The sequence below is a fragment of the Manis pentadactyla genome, chromosome 2, assembly GCF_030020395.1.
Source record: "Manis pentadactyla isolate mManPen7 chromosome 2, mManPen7.hap1, whole genome shotgun sequence".
In the NCBI taxonomy this organism is placed as follows: domain Eukaryota; kingdom Metazoa; phylum Chordata; class Mammalia; order Pholidota; family Manidae; genus Manis; species Manis pentadactyla.
In genome coordinates, this window is record NC_080020.1 from 187461296 (window position 1) to 187476854 (window position 15559).

At 36.7% G+C, this 15559-nt stretch overlaps 1 protein-coding gene across 2 annotated transcripts in view; it reads right to left on the reverse strand.

Annotated features, from left to right (window-relative positions):
* Positions 1-6072, reverse strand: part of VRK2 (VRK serine/threonine kinase 2) — a 126130-nt gene extending 120058 nt beyond the window's left edge. The window contains exons 1-2 of one of the 2 annotated variants that reach the window (XM_036926002.2): positions 5842-6072; positions 3907-4047 (exon numbers count right to left, since the gene is read on the reverse strand). In XM_036926002.2, the coding sequence (XP_036781897.2) occupies positions 3907-4042 (136 nt within the window). In that variant the 5' untranslated portion in view covers positions 4043-4047; positions 5842-6072. The remainder of the gene's footprint in view (positions 1-3906; positions 4048-5841) is intronic. The other variant, XM_036926003.2, reaches the window with a different exon arrangement.
* Positions 6073-15559: the final 9487 nt, after the last annotated feature.

Sequence of the window (15559 nt, forward strand, 5' to 3'; positions counted from 1 at the left end):
TTTTATTTTGTGTGTATTAAATTCACAAAATTCTAAGTGATCCCTCCCACCTTTGAGTTTCCATCACCTATTATCTCTCTACACTTTCATCTGTGGATTAATTTATCATAAATACTATACTTTTCAGTACAAGTTATCCTTATTCATGTTTCTTTCTTTCTTCTTTCCACCACTGTATCATCTGCAAAATTTCCTACTAACAGTGTGGTCACACCATAATGTGGCAATATGTTAGATAAGATTAATAACTTATTTCAAAGACTTTTCTGTAAAACAGTACCAAAATAACATTTAATACAGCAATGTACAATGAAGTAATATGTGTACCAATAACTCTACATTTTTGGGCATTATCATTAGGCTCTTTTGAACATGATTCTTCATACCCTAAAAATCAATCCATTACAGCTCACAAAAAGTAAAATAAGTTAAAAACCACACATGTATCTTTTCTGTTTCTTCATAAGCAGAAGTCTGTTTCCTTACCAATAAAATGAGTTAAACTTTGTTAACTTCTAGAAGTCCTAGTCTCTCTACCTTCACCCCACCCCTGCAAAAAATGATTTCTTCCATGTTTCTGAAGAGCAAAATTGAGCTAATCTGAGAGCATGACCCAAAAATACATATAACAGTCACTTAGATTAAGTCTAAACATTCATCCATGGATAAATGAGTTGATCTTAAGACTTTCCCTGAGTTAATTTAAATTATAATAATGTATGGTTCTTCATAAAAGATAATACTATTGATTTACTGTCAGTAAAGAATACACATATTGTTAGATGGCATCATGATAGTTGTCAACTTGTCAGCTTTTCTTGTGACTAAGAGTATATATCTATAAGATTACAGGCTGGAATTAAGGGTGACATTGTAAATTATGGGAAAGAATGAAGCAAATTGGTTTGTGTGGATTAAGTATCCCAAACTTGTCTCAGTCTCTTAGGCAAACAATGTGGAACATCTGCCTATGCTTGATATTCCAAAGATACTAAATGGTCTTCACTATGCCCAACCTCAAAAAACTAATGCTTCCACAGATAAATCACTTCTGTTATTACTAAAATAATAAGACTTCAAAGGAATCTGGCTGAAGCTTATTACCTATAATTCTATTTTTCTGGATTTCTAATTTCTGAAACCCAGTATCTTTCAGATCTGAAGCAGATAAGATACAGTGTAAGTAAGTTTTCACTCTAATTATGGCCACTCTTGTAAACTGTAGGGGGAAAATAGATTTAGGTTGATAAGTAAAATGTTATAGTCTTCCACTGACATTCTCTATGTTCTGAGTTTTACTACATTAGTACCTAAGTGTATCACAATCCATGGATGAATAAATGAATGGAAAGTCTCTCCAACAGATGACTTTGTCAGCATCCTAATCCACTGTGGCACCAAATACTGAACCTAGTTTTCAACTATCATTCAGAATGGGAAATTCTAAATAAGTAAATAAATTACATTTAAGTGCTTAACAAGTTCCAAGTTCCTTAAAAACATTATCTCACTTACTTCTACAATTACTATATCCCAATTACATAGAAAAGAACAAAGACTAGTGACGAGGTGATGTGAGGTCAGAATTCAACTCAGATTTAAACCTGCACTCTTATTTATCCAAATCTCCCTTAATTTGCCTGGTTCTATGTTACACATTTCATTAATGTAGAATTCAAACTCTCAGTTCTCTCTCCTTTCCTGGAATTTTAGAAACTTTTTCACTTATTTGTTACTAAAATAACAGCAATTTTTCCCATCCCCTAAACCAGTTTCCTTTCTTCCTGTATCCCCCTTCTCTTTTCATATACAAAAAGAGAACCTTGACTTTGTTCTTGTATTCAGACTTTTCTTTTCCCTCTTATAACTACTCCTATTAATGCTACAGGCACATTATTTCTCCAAGTCATAAGTAAACACCAAACTTCTTTGCCCTTTCCCCTTTACTGTAAGTTGCTGATTATTGAAAGGCCCTGGCTATTGATCTCAAAGCTAGAGGACACTTGTACATGCACAGTGAGCTAGACATAGTGGCTAGTTTCTTCTCAGCCTTAGGCATCAAATGCTGATGAAGTGTCTGCCAAAACAGTGTATCTGGAAAGAATAATATCTGAAAAGAAAATAGTTGGACACAACGGTATTAAGGAAAGCTTGAGTTTACTTGCTGCTTCATTTATTTACAGGAAGTGATAAAAACCATGGTAAAATGCAAAAACATGTTATAATTTCATATGGATTTACTTAGCATTTAAAACAATCAGTAAAAGCTAAGTCTCATGAAGTTATTGCTGATGGCATCCAACAAAAGAGCTGATTCTATTATTTATGAGTGCCACTTTTGATGAAACTGACAACATTTGGAACATACACCTTTATTATATATCTGAAGTATAGGGACTTTTACTAAAATAGTTAAACATTTCCTTAAAGCTTTTTTCCAATGGTGTACACTTGCTAATATTCCTTGGATCCATGTTCTAAAATTCAGATAGTAGCGGGTACTGCGTAACATATGGAAGATTGAAAATTACTGTAAAACAAATACTACTTTGGTAATGAGAAAAAGTAGGTAAAATATGTGACACCTATTTAGACTGAAAGAAGTAAAGATTTTTCTGTGTTTGGATAGGGACAAATAAATCACATGTCTGAGCAAATAAATTCCTTTCTCACAACAGGAATCACACAAGCAGTGTGATTCACACATACATATACATATACGTATATGTGCATAGGCATATATTTAATTTTAGACATGTGCTTAAATTTAAACACATATTAACACAAATAGTATTTATATTTTAAAAAGAGAAAAGGAATAAAATGATTACAATCAATGCTTTGCTGTACTTCTTTGAAATTACTCAAGTAATTCGAATGTTAAAAAACTGAACGTATAACTGATAAGCTTTGGGATCCAAAGCAATACCTTTCTTGTTTGTATTCAGACTTTTCTTGTATATATCTTTTCTCCTGTTAATCTGCTTGCTCTGTTTATTTCATAGACCCAACTCTTGAACCGAGGAGGGGAGGGAAAGTCTTTACCACTCTGCAGTTTGAAATGCTTAATGAAGAACCCAAGATTCCCCCAATGAAGGTCTTTTACCACCTTTTAAACTTCAACACAAACATATGTAATGAGACAATACATTTAACTAAGGTAATTAGTAGAATGTGTAGGTTCAGGACATAACTGACCCTACTTGTTGCTGTTCATGTATTTTGGAATGACTCCTAGAGGTCTTTTCAGAATACAATCACACAATTAAGGTAACCCTGAATGATCCTTTTAAGTTCAGTATAATTTTTAAATGTTTAAGTGTAGTATAAAAGTATACTCAGCTAGGTTCCTTACCTGCCCCAAAAAACACAAAAAATAAAGTTTCTATTTTCTCAATTATCTCAGTGATGGTACATATCTAGTACACTCCAAATGCACAGGAGTGATGTTTAATTCATTCCATGCAATAAATGCCTCGAAGGTATTAAGGCTCAGTTCTCTAGTGAAGCCTAGTTAAGAAATGACTAGAATCTTGTATTACTTAAATATTAATGATTAAGATTCACAAATGGAAAGTGTTTTTGTTTCAGTTGTGATTTCTGAGCTGTAAAAAGCAAGGTTTCAAGGAAAACACACTCTCAAAAGGGAACATTAAAATTTTGTCTGGCCGATTGTGTCACTATACTCTGAAAAGACTTCTAAGAGTCATTGAGAAAAACATGGACAACAAGGAACAGGGTCAGTCATATCCTGAACCTACACATTCTAATAAACAGTAACTATCTTTATATTATTTAATAAAGTATATTTATGAATTCTATTTCAAAGTTTCAGCTTTCAAAATATTTTTAAGTGATTATAGTTACAGTCACATATATAAAATTATCTGATAACATATACTTTACCTAAGTATATCAGTCCAAATCCTCCAGAGCCAATTATCTTGCCCAGCACCCATTGGTTTCCTTCCATATCATACAAAACCTTCCCTTCTGGAAGTGGAACAGGAAGTCTGTATTTCTCATTTCTTCTTGGTGGCATTACTTCTGTTGGCAGAAGGGGTGAGATAAGTGATTAAAAATAAAAAACAAAACTCCAGTTTAAATACATTTCTCAAAATGTCTTTCCCAATTCCTATATAAATTAGGATTCTGAAATCACTTGGATTTGGGAAAGCCTATACACCATATTCAAACTGGAGATTCACATACATTACAACACTGAAATCTAAGAGATACTGATATTTAAAACCTGTTGAACTTCACCTAACATTTCCAGAATTAATTTAATGGGGGGTGGGGGAAGGGTGGATGTCTATAATACTAACAGTGCAGAATATACCTTAAGAAGTTTACCATTTCCAATCACAAAGACAAAATAAATTTCATACGCATGCAAATATGCTTTCCATTGAGAATGCTAAGTGTCAAAGATGAGATCTTCAGTCAGGAGAAAATACAGCTGTGGACTGGGAAAACATGGAGATGGTGGCCATGTATATCATGGCCAATCACAACAACTGACATAGAGGAGGTACTCAATATTTTTAAAATAAACCTGGGATTTTCATGGATATATAACTTAACAGAGCACTAGGCCACTGGGGTTTTAAGACTGGCATGCTACTCTTTCAGATTTTTCCTGTTTCTCTATACTTTGTCCCTTCCCCACCCTCACCAAAGCAAAAATTAACCTTCCTTAGAGATTAATGGCAGTACTACCAAAAATAAACTCCATAATATAACCATACAATGTTAATCAATTGATTATACTTGTACACAGGTTAGTGAATTTCACAATGAGAGATTCTGAGTTGGAAGAGAAAATTTCTCAGGAGGGGGAAAAAAAACAATTATGCCTGAAATTAATTTAAAATGTGAAGGTAACTTTTCCAAAGAATATATAAAAAACCGGTGAATGCTTTTGAAATGAAAGTTAATGTAAAGTATTCCTTGCATAATCTTCCATCTCCGAAATGAGAACGTTTGTTCCTTTCAATACGTTTTCCCTCCTCCACTGAACTTCCATCCAATGTCCTGGGTTACTTAGCACGACCCAGGTAAAGCAAAGGAACACAGCAGAAATCTCTTACAGTATTCACCTGTCCTCCTCCTAACAAGAATACAACAGAAGCCGGGAATTTAGATGGTGGACCATGCCTAAAGTCGAAAAAGTTTGGGGGGCTCTTGGAGGAGAGGTTCCCCTTGACCAGTGCTTTACATATACTGGTGTCTAATATACGTATTTGCTGTTCTAAAACCTAAAGTCTTCAAAGAACAATTTTTCAGCAGGGGATAAGTTATAAATAAGTATAAAGAGTACAAAAACACCGTAGGCTAAAGTCTGTAGCTTCAGAATTTGAGACCTGACAGGTGATTGATAATAAAATGTACACCCTGAGCGAGTTCAGTTCCCTAAAGGAGGCGACGGCCTCCCCTCAAGGCCAGTCCCTCACGCGGTCGTCCCTTCTGCTCTGGGGCTCCTCCCCAGGGCTATGAGGAAAACCTCTCCACCCTAGTTTCCGCGGACACACCGGGGCTCTGGGGGCCTGAACCCGCGCCGGGGGTGGCTCGGGGCCGCCACAACGACCCGCCCTGCGGGCGGAGGCTGCCCTGCGCGACCCCGTCGGCGGCCCCGGGACTCCAGGGCCGGCCCCGCCAGCACCACCGCAAAGCCAGCAGCTTCCTGGAAAGGACTTCCCGCCGCAAGCTCTCTCTAAACCCGAGAAAAGAGAACCTCGCCCCGTGTGCCTCCAACGCCTCCAACCCGTGCTTTGGGCAAACGAGAGTTGAAGGGGACGCCAGGTTCTCGCTCCAAATCGGGAAAAGTAAGGAACCAACCGCGTTAGCAGGGAGCCCGCCCGGACGGGGTCTGAGGCGCGGCCGCGAGGCCCGGAGTCTCACTGCGACCGCGCTGCTCCCGGGGCCTGTGGCGCGGGCGGGCAGGCCGAAAGCGGGACGCGGAGCTGCCGGGTCCCTCCCGGACCCCAGGGCACGGAGCTGGAGAAGGCCGACCCCGGCCTTCGATGTGCCCGCCGCCAGGCCGCGCGCGACACCTCCCGCCGACCTCTCGGGGCGGGCGGGGCCAAGGGCCTTTACTCCTGCGGGAAGGCGGGCCCTGCGCCGAGCCGGCCCTCGGCAGCGGCTAAACTACGTTCTCTGCTGCCTGGCAGGCCCGCCCCGTCTCGCTGGCGGCGCCGACACCGGCAACGCCGGCCATGCGGCCCGAGGAGCCTCAGGCAGGCGGCATCCCGCACTGTCGTTCCCACTGCCTGTCTGCCCGCAAGTGATACCGATGGGAAGAGGGAGCTGTATTATTGCCACACACCCTCTCCCGCCAGAGTCTGGAGGATGAACCGTCTGATCAATTTGGTGTGAAACGACCACGGCGAGGTAGGAGGAATTTTAGGTCTCCTGTAGCAAGATGTCAGCACTAGAGCTTCCAAATAAATGGGCAAGCCCTTACTGAGCATCTACCTGGCAACTGTTCATACTCGCCAGGCCTTCTGGAGCAAGAAGCGTAATGTGAGTAGGAAGGCCTGTAACCCAGCATTTAAGTTCTCAGGCAGAATAAGCTTAATTAAACGTAATTATTTTATAAAACTTCAATTTCCTTTGACTATGAAGTGGAGATAACCCTAGTTATTTAGGTTATTTGTTTAGTAAATAAACCCGGTTTATTAAAGAGAAAGTTACTATGAAATGAATAAGGAAGTAAAAATGGCAAGGAAGACTTTTTTCAAAACTGTTGTAATAGACGAAAGAACTGAGCTGCTTTTCGCGTACAACAAAGGGGAAATTTATAGCCGTCGAGCGGTGGATAGAAAAGTACTAAGTGAAATCATCAGGGTCAGTAAAGAGACGATTCTGGCTAAGCTGAGCTAAAAGGATTCTTAGCCCGCCAGGTGATCAGAACTCCCCTGGGGGATGGTGGAAGATAAAAAACTGTATCAGGTATAGAGTGTGATCAGTTACAGAGAATGGGCTTCTCTGCAACTGACTTAGCAGGATTCTTTCCAAAATTGCACAATGTAGAGGATAATGGAAGTCCAAAAGTTAAGTCCTAGCTGAAAAAGAGTAAGTAGAATGTGGTTTAGAAGAGGATCCTTACCAGCTTATAAATTATAAGATATTAGGATAATTAAGTGAAACAAATATATTAAGTAGTTTTCTAACATATATTAAAGACTTATGATGAGCTTATATACATAATATTTTAGAGTAGACAAAACAAATGTTCAAGAAGCAATTATTAAACTATATCAACATTCTTTGTAGAAAATAATTGCTTGGGATGTCAATACCGGAAGGAATAAAGGTTTTAGGTTTTACTACATCTATCAAATTGTCACCAAGAGAAAGATGGCATGAGAAGACATTTTTAAAAAGCACCTGGTGCTGAGGATATAAAAACATTTTTTAACAAACTCAGCATTATCTATATGTAGAATAATTGTGCCCTTTAAGGTAGCCATTCACTAATCCAACAATATCTATTCTTATTTCCATAAGACACCTATGTAACATGCTATCCATTGCCTATCCAAACATCCATATGGGCATTTTTTTCTCCTATTCAAAGGCATTCAGATTTCTACCCTCTTCACCAGGTTACTTTTTTGGAAAGATGAAACTGTAGCAACAGCCACAACTGATTACTCTTGAGGGGTCATATATGGCTCTTCTCTTTCACACCTTTATCTTTCGTATGTCAGTGTTTCTGTTCAGGCTGCTATAACAGAATACCATAGACTTGGTGACTTACAAACAACAGAAATTTATTTTTCACAGTTCTGAGGGCTAAAGAGGTTATGACCTAGTCACCTCCCAAAAGCCCCACCTCCTAATACCATTTCTTTGGGGATTAGGTTTCAACATAAGAATTTTCAGAGGACACATTGAGTCTATGAGAGTTAGTAAATCCTATTAACTCAACCTTCAAAATATATCCACTTCTTACCACTCCTATGCCATCATCCTGGTCCAAAACATCATGGCTAATTGTAGTACCCTCCTAAATTCTTTTTTTAAAGCTTAAATTAGATCTTCCTCTGTTCAAAACACTAGAGTGTCATTCCAGTTAATTAACTATAAGCCAGTCCTTACTATGACTTAAAACAGCATTTTTCAACCTTGGTGCTATTGATGTTTGGGCCAGATAATTCTTTGTTGAGAGGGCAAGGAGGGTCCAGTGGTGAGGTCCCTGTGCCTTTTAGGATATTCAGCAGCATCCCTGGCTTTCCCATGACAAAATCTCCAGACATTACCAAATTTTGTAAATTTTGGCAAAATGGCCCCTTGGTTGGGAATTATCTACAATCGTCTACATGTTCTGCATTTTCTATTACTAGGAGTATCCCCATTTCCTATTATTCCCTCCAACCACGGCAGCCTTCTTATTATTCTCAGGACTTCCTCCTGCCTGGACCACTCTTCAATCTCGTATCTGTATGGCATACTCTATCACTTTCTCAGGTCTTAACTCAAAAGTCCACTCAATGAGGCCTTTCCTTACTAACCTATCTAAAATGTCAACCTACCCACAGTATTTCATAGCCACTTTTCTTTTTTCCCTCCTAGTACTTACTATTGTACAACAACATATTATACAGGTTACTTATTTATTATGAAAAGAGACAAATAGTTTTCCTCAGTAAATTGTGTGCTCCACGAAAGCAGGCATTTTGGTTGTTTTAGTCACTGATGTATTCCTGGTCCCTAGGAAGCATATAGAAAAGATACCATTTTCTTGTTAAAGCATATTCGTTTCTTGAGTAAATGAATTATGGTTGGCCTATTCCCATTTCCAGTGATCGGTTTAGATAGTAAGCATGTATGACGTTTAGGTAACAAGAGGTGAAGAAGAGTTTCCTGGACACTTCTATAAAGAGATGGTCTTTTCTAGTTATCATGCTAGATGTAATACATAGAATTTCTGCAGTCATTTTGTGACCATGAGAATAGGACAAAGTATAAATCTAATTCACCAGAAATGGCAGGACACTGAACAAACGAGGTTAGCATACTTAGATATCCAAATATACAAAAAGACAAAAGGGAGGGAGAACAGAAGAAGGAAAGAAAGAAAAGAACCTCAATCCTTAACTCATACCTCATATTAAAAACTAACTTGAAATTGATCATAACATAATCCTAAATCTAAATATAAGAGGTAATACTATTAAAACATTTGGAAGAAAACCTACGAGAAAATCTTTATGATCTTGGATTTAGTAAATCTTTGTGACCTTTGACTGTGTTGAATTAGAATGTACAAAAAAAGCTGAAAGCCAAAAAGAAGAAATTGATAAATTAACTTTATCAAAATAAAAAATGTTCTTCAAAAGCACTGTTAAGACACCACATTTTGGTAGTATGTGGAGTAACTGAGGCTCATAGATTGCTCATGGGGATCCAAACTGGTACAGCCACTTTGGAAAACAGTTCTTCAATTTCTTACAATGGTAAGCATATAATTAGCATATGACCCACCATTCATATTATAACTTCTAGGCATTTACCCAAGAGAAATGCAAACATATATCTACACAAATACTTGTATGTGAATGTTTATAGCAGCTTCATATAAATAGTCAAAAACTGGAAAAAAACCTCTAATTCCCAACAAGTAGTTAATGGATAAACATATCATGGTATACAGTATATCTCCTAAACAGTGGAATATCACTCGGTAATAAAAAGAAACAAACTACTGACACAAGCAACAAAGAACAAACTACTGACACAAGCAACAATCTGGATGGATCTCAAAAGCATGGTGTTACGCAAAGGAAAGAAGACACAATGAGTACATACTATAATAATTTTATTTAAATTATGAGGGACTATGTTGGAATAGGACTGACTGCAAAAGAACTAATGGAACTTTTTGGAATGATGGAAATGTTTAATATCTTGATTGTGGTAGTGATTACATGATTACTCCTGTGTCATAACTTACCTAATTATACACTTAAAGTTTATGGATTTTCTAATATGTAAATTGTGTATCAATAAAACTGACTTGAAAGAAATGGTGGGAAGGACTTGAGTTTTTAAGACCATTTTTGAACTACTCAAATTCAGCTAACCTTGAAGCCACCATACTTTTCATATTCATACATGAGGTGTTAAGTGTCCTTATTGTTTAAGCCACCACATAGCATCATGTTTCTTGTAGCCAAAATCTTCCTAACAGATGAAGTTTCAAGTGCCAATGAATTTAAAATGTTAATAAATTTGTACTAAATAAGAATGGGAACAGAAGTGCAGGTAAACCTGTATTGAGAATAAGTGGGGTATTTTTAAATGTTGGGATTTAATGTAGAATTTTATGATTCAGAGCATATTGCTGTGTGTATGTTTCAAGATGAAAACTGACAGAATATAGAAATTCACATTTTGGAACTAGTGAAAGAACTCCCTCTGAATGAACATGATGAGAAACAAGAAAAGAGAATCTAGACATGAAAGCATTAAAGTATGACTCATCAGAAGGAAAAAAATAGGTAAAACCAGGTTTTCAAACAACGCTGTTTTGATAGATCTTACAGACTACAAATGATTCACCACAAACACACACAAAAAGGCTTTCTTGGCGTTGTGCCAACATTGTAGGTATGGCATGAGTTTTGCTTTTTAAAGAACCAGGTGCTGTAAAATGTTCTCATTGGTTCAAAGAAAAAGGAAAAACCTAGCCATTCATTGAGAATACTTTACAAGGCCAAGATCATTTCAGATCAATTAAAGTGTTAAAGATGTTGCATAGACAAAACATTTAGAAAAATCCAATCTTTGTTATTTAATGTGAGAAAAGGAGACCATTGGAAATGTTTTGCCTGCCAAAGAAGAGCTAGTTTTTGTTTTCTAAAAATCAGGAGGCCATTTGACTCATAAAAACACAATCTCTGCATAGCTGAGCAGTTACTGACAGAAATTTTGTAAGTAACAGTATTTAGGTAAATGGAATCTCAGATATACAACGAGATATACAATATCAGATCTATAAGCAGACTAAATATCTATGTCCTTTTCATTCTTTACATATTAGAAGACCATTACAAAGTATGAACTAGTTGTCCAAAAGACATAATTCTTGATTGTATAAATGAAAGACAAAGATACAAAAAATAAATAAAATGTCATCTGTCAGTATGTTAACAGGCTCCATAAAATCGTTTCCAGAGATACTAATTAGTAGAGCACTGCTGCCAAGCAAATGGAAGTAAATGTGTATCAAATTACCTCTCCACCAACTGAGTGTGGTAAAACCTAATCTTGGTTAGCCAAAAGTGGTATTAGTCCTACCCTGTCCATTCTTCTCATACAAGCGTCATAAAAGATTAATCAATCATAAGACTATATGCATACTTTACATCCTCTTTCTTCCCAACCAACATGGCTGCAATAAGAAAAACAAGCTGATAAAACAGGGAACAAAATAGCAGTAGACTCACAGACACCAAGAAGGGCCTAGTTGCCAAGGGGGAGGGTTTGGGTTAGGGGGGAAGGTGAAGGGGATAAAGGGGAACAATAATTCTCAATCACAATATAAGTTGGTCACAGGGACAGTAGTACAGCATGGAGAATACAGTTAATGATTCTATAACATCTTACTATGTTGCTAGTAACTGCACTAGAGGGGGTGAGGATTTAATAATAAGGGTGACTATTAAACTGTTGTTTATTTGAAACCAACATAAAATTGTCTATCAACTATTTTTAAAAAATGAGCTGAAAAATGAGGAAGGGGAACTGGCTGAATGACTTTTACTCAGAAGCTGTGCTTTCAGGATGAATGTAGTCGATGTATTCAGAAAATATGTGAACAATTTTCCCATGTGATATTAACCATGCTTTTAGACTTTCATGCATTTGCAGCACACCCTCTTTCAGTTTTTATCTTAGACCCTATAGGCCTTGAGCTAATGTTGTCTGATATAAAATTATAGAGGATCTTAACATGCTTGATAGGAAGTTTGGGTTTGACATAGAGCTGTGCTGTCCAGTGCAGTAGCCACAAATCACTTGTGTCCATTTACATTTCAATTAATTGAAATCAAGCACAATTAAAAATCCAGTACCTTAGTTTCACGAGTCATGTTTCACGTCCCCAGTAACTACAGATAGCTAGTGGCTACCTGTTGGACAGATCAAATTACAGAATATTTCCATCATCATAGAAAGTTCTGTTGGGCAGCACTACTACAGACAATGAAGAATCACTGGAAACTTGAGCAGGAGGCTAACACTAAATGCTCATGTGTGATAGCCACACAGAATATAGTGGTATATGTGTGAAAGGTCTATTCCTCAGCCAATACCATATTATTTTGATTATAGTAGTAGTATAAAAGATTTGGCTCAATTTTGATATTGTCTTAGATATTTTCATATATTCTATCAAGTTAATTTTATTTGTATGAACATAGAGAGGGATGAAGAAGATAGACACTATTTTGATACTGATTGTGTTGGGTTATCTCAGTAGGAAATAGGAAAAGTAAGAGTAGGTTAATATTCTATTTTAGACCTCTGAAATGTTTTACTTACTATGACAAGAAAAGTCCATGTGTATTATCTCTATATAAAATGAAATTACTGTTATAATTTCTCATTGTCTCATCACATTTGTGTTTTTCTTTAAAGTCCAAAGGGAATATAATTAGGTACCCAATATAATGTAAGTATAGTTTAAAGGGATATATATTCTCTTTTTCAATATATAGGGCCAAAAATAATATTATTATATTAAATATACTCCCTTTTCTTGGTGGAAAATTAAATATGATGTTGCTTATATTCTGCTTTCTGCTTATGAACTATATTAGGTGAAGCACTTTAGGAAGTGCTTTAGGAAGCAATTGGATAAAAAAAAAAAACTTTAGGAAGCAATTAAATAAAAATTAATGATGTATTGGTCTCAGTTCTGAAAAGACCACACTTCATTTAGTTGTTTCAGACTTTAGGAGAAGTATTAGTGTTTCTAAGATCATACTAATAAGCCACTCTTACAGTCATTCTAGTGGATAACAGCCATAACTAGTGCTGGAAGTTCCTTTTTCCAAGATTATTCCCCAATGATACAGTTCAAAAGAACAACTCTATTTTGATGATAGTGTTTTTTACACAGTAATCTCATTTTATATCTGAATGTTATCCACGCCTTAGTGTTTCATATTTTCACATATATGGGTTGGGTTTCCTCTGATGCCACTTGAGTTCACTTATAAAAAGGAAGAATTCTAGCACTCTTTCATACCTCATGAAGCTTTTTCTCCACTCTTCTTCCAAGTTATGGAAAAGACTACAAAAATCCCATCCCTAGAAATGAAGTTAGTAATGCTGAATTGATGTGATAGAGGTGGTGAACATTCAAATGCCAATATATTGGAATAAATCAACAGTGTGAAGTATTCATGAAAGTGCTCATTCATTTCACAAGACTATTCAATCAACTATGAAATACAAATGTTACTGGAGTCATGAAATCTTCCTCTGAAGTTCTCTGGACAACCTATTACAGGATATTTCATGCTGTACAGATACTCCTGAGATTTAATGTACATAGTAATTTCCTGAAATGCAGTTCCTACCCATAACAAAAATAAACTGATAAAGACAACAGTAAAGAGAGTAGGAAGACCATAGTTTGGTGAATAAATTATTAGAAGCTTCTGGGCAAGGTAATGACAAGTGCAGACATTTATCTCCCTCTCCCAAATTCCAATTGCAATGCCCAGTATACTTTTAAAGGGGAAAGAGGAAAAAAAAATCCTACATTAACACCAGAATGTAAAGAGATATGCTGGTCATATGCAAGAAATTTTGAGGCATTTCTGTTAGTACAGATAGAATTTTATTAAAGGACAGCATGGAGTACCAGTGGCAAACATCCTCTTTTAAAAAAGCAGTGAATCCATAATGCAGTAGAGAAAGCACTGACCAATTAATACCAACACTTTCTGTATTTGAAGGTATTAGGGTAAAAATGAAATTCAGGCACTGTATCACCAGGAGCGTAACCTCACCTATACAGGTCCAAAACATTTGGACCACATAATTGGCACTGCAAGGCCTTATGGAGCAGCTTGCTCCCCATGACATGCCACTAAACATTTAGAATAGTGCCTAGTTTATGGTTTCTCAAAATATTTTTAATGAATAGGTGATGTTAAAATAAAAAAAAAAAAGACCCTGCAACCTGGTGTCAGCCTTCTTTTAGCACTGACTTGGGAAATGAAAAACAAAGTCATATTCATGCTCTGAGGCTAAGACAAATTAATGGACTAGAACACAGGGTAAAATGAAAAGGCCAGAAATCACCATGGAAAAGCCATGAACAGCAATTCAAATTCATTTACTTCCTCAAATATTACTTGAGCTTTGCTCTGGAGATAGATTTTTTTTGCCTTCTTCGCCTTCTTAAAACTTACATCCTTTTGAAGGGAACAAGTATGAAGTAACCACTGAGAAAACTTCAAGGATTCTATCAGAAGCTGTACAGGAGGAGCTAATTTCAATTGGCTGGCAAGATCACTAGAAACCTCTGAGGGAGTGACGCTTAAAACAAAACCTGAAGGAATAAGAGGTGTTAGGAAGCAGAAAGGGGGAAGGAAGAACATTTCATGGAGGAAAGGATAGTTGCCAAGGCCTAAGGTGGGAAGGAACTTGGTGTGTTTAAGTCGCCAACAGGACAACAATGAGAGATAGCACCCATGATCCCAGAGAGGTAGGCAAAAGACACATAATGCTAAAGTTTGTGTTTAAATATTTTTGTCTTTTACCTAAGTGAAATGAAAACTTGCTGAAGGATTTAAATAAGGGAATGACATGATACTTTCTACATTTAACATCATTCTAACTACCAGGGAATCATTCTCTTAAGTGATTGATAGTAAAAGATGGCAAATGGTTATTAAAATTTGCAACTACTTACTTGGAATCTCAGAATTTATTTGAGAAACAACTCTATTTCTGTATTCACATTAGATGCAAGTTTGAGTCACTTTATTTCTACAATAGAGGAAAGAGTTGTTTCAGAAACCTTAAGAATTGGGAAGACTTCAGAGTTTCTATTTGGTCATAAAACAAGACTAGAAAAGCATAGGTAGCCCTCTGTGGATGACCAAATGAGAAAAATTATCATACTTAAGGGAAGATACTATAATTTTGATTACATTCCTTTGAAAAATCCAAACTACCTTCTTTTAAAAATAATATTACTGCAATAGCCAGAAAATAATTCTAAAAATTTTTTTATTTATATGTATAAGAAAATTAGAGAGTTTTTACTATGAAACTGAAATTACCACAAAAGAAAAATGTGATGTAAACAATACATATTTATTCTCTTGCAGAGCTAGGGCTGGAAATCCTAAAATCAAGATGTCTCTGTTCCTTCTAGAGACTCTAGGGGAGAACCCATTTCCTTGACTTTTCTAGCTTCTGCAGGCTTCCTGTATTCCTTGACATGTGGGCCCTGGCTCCATCTTCATATCCAGCAATATAGCATCTTCAATATTTCTCTCTGACTCTGACCCTCTTGATTCCTCTTAGA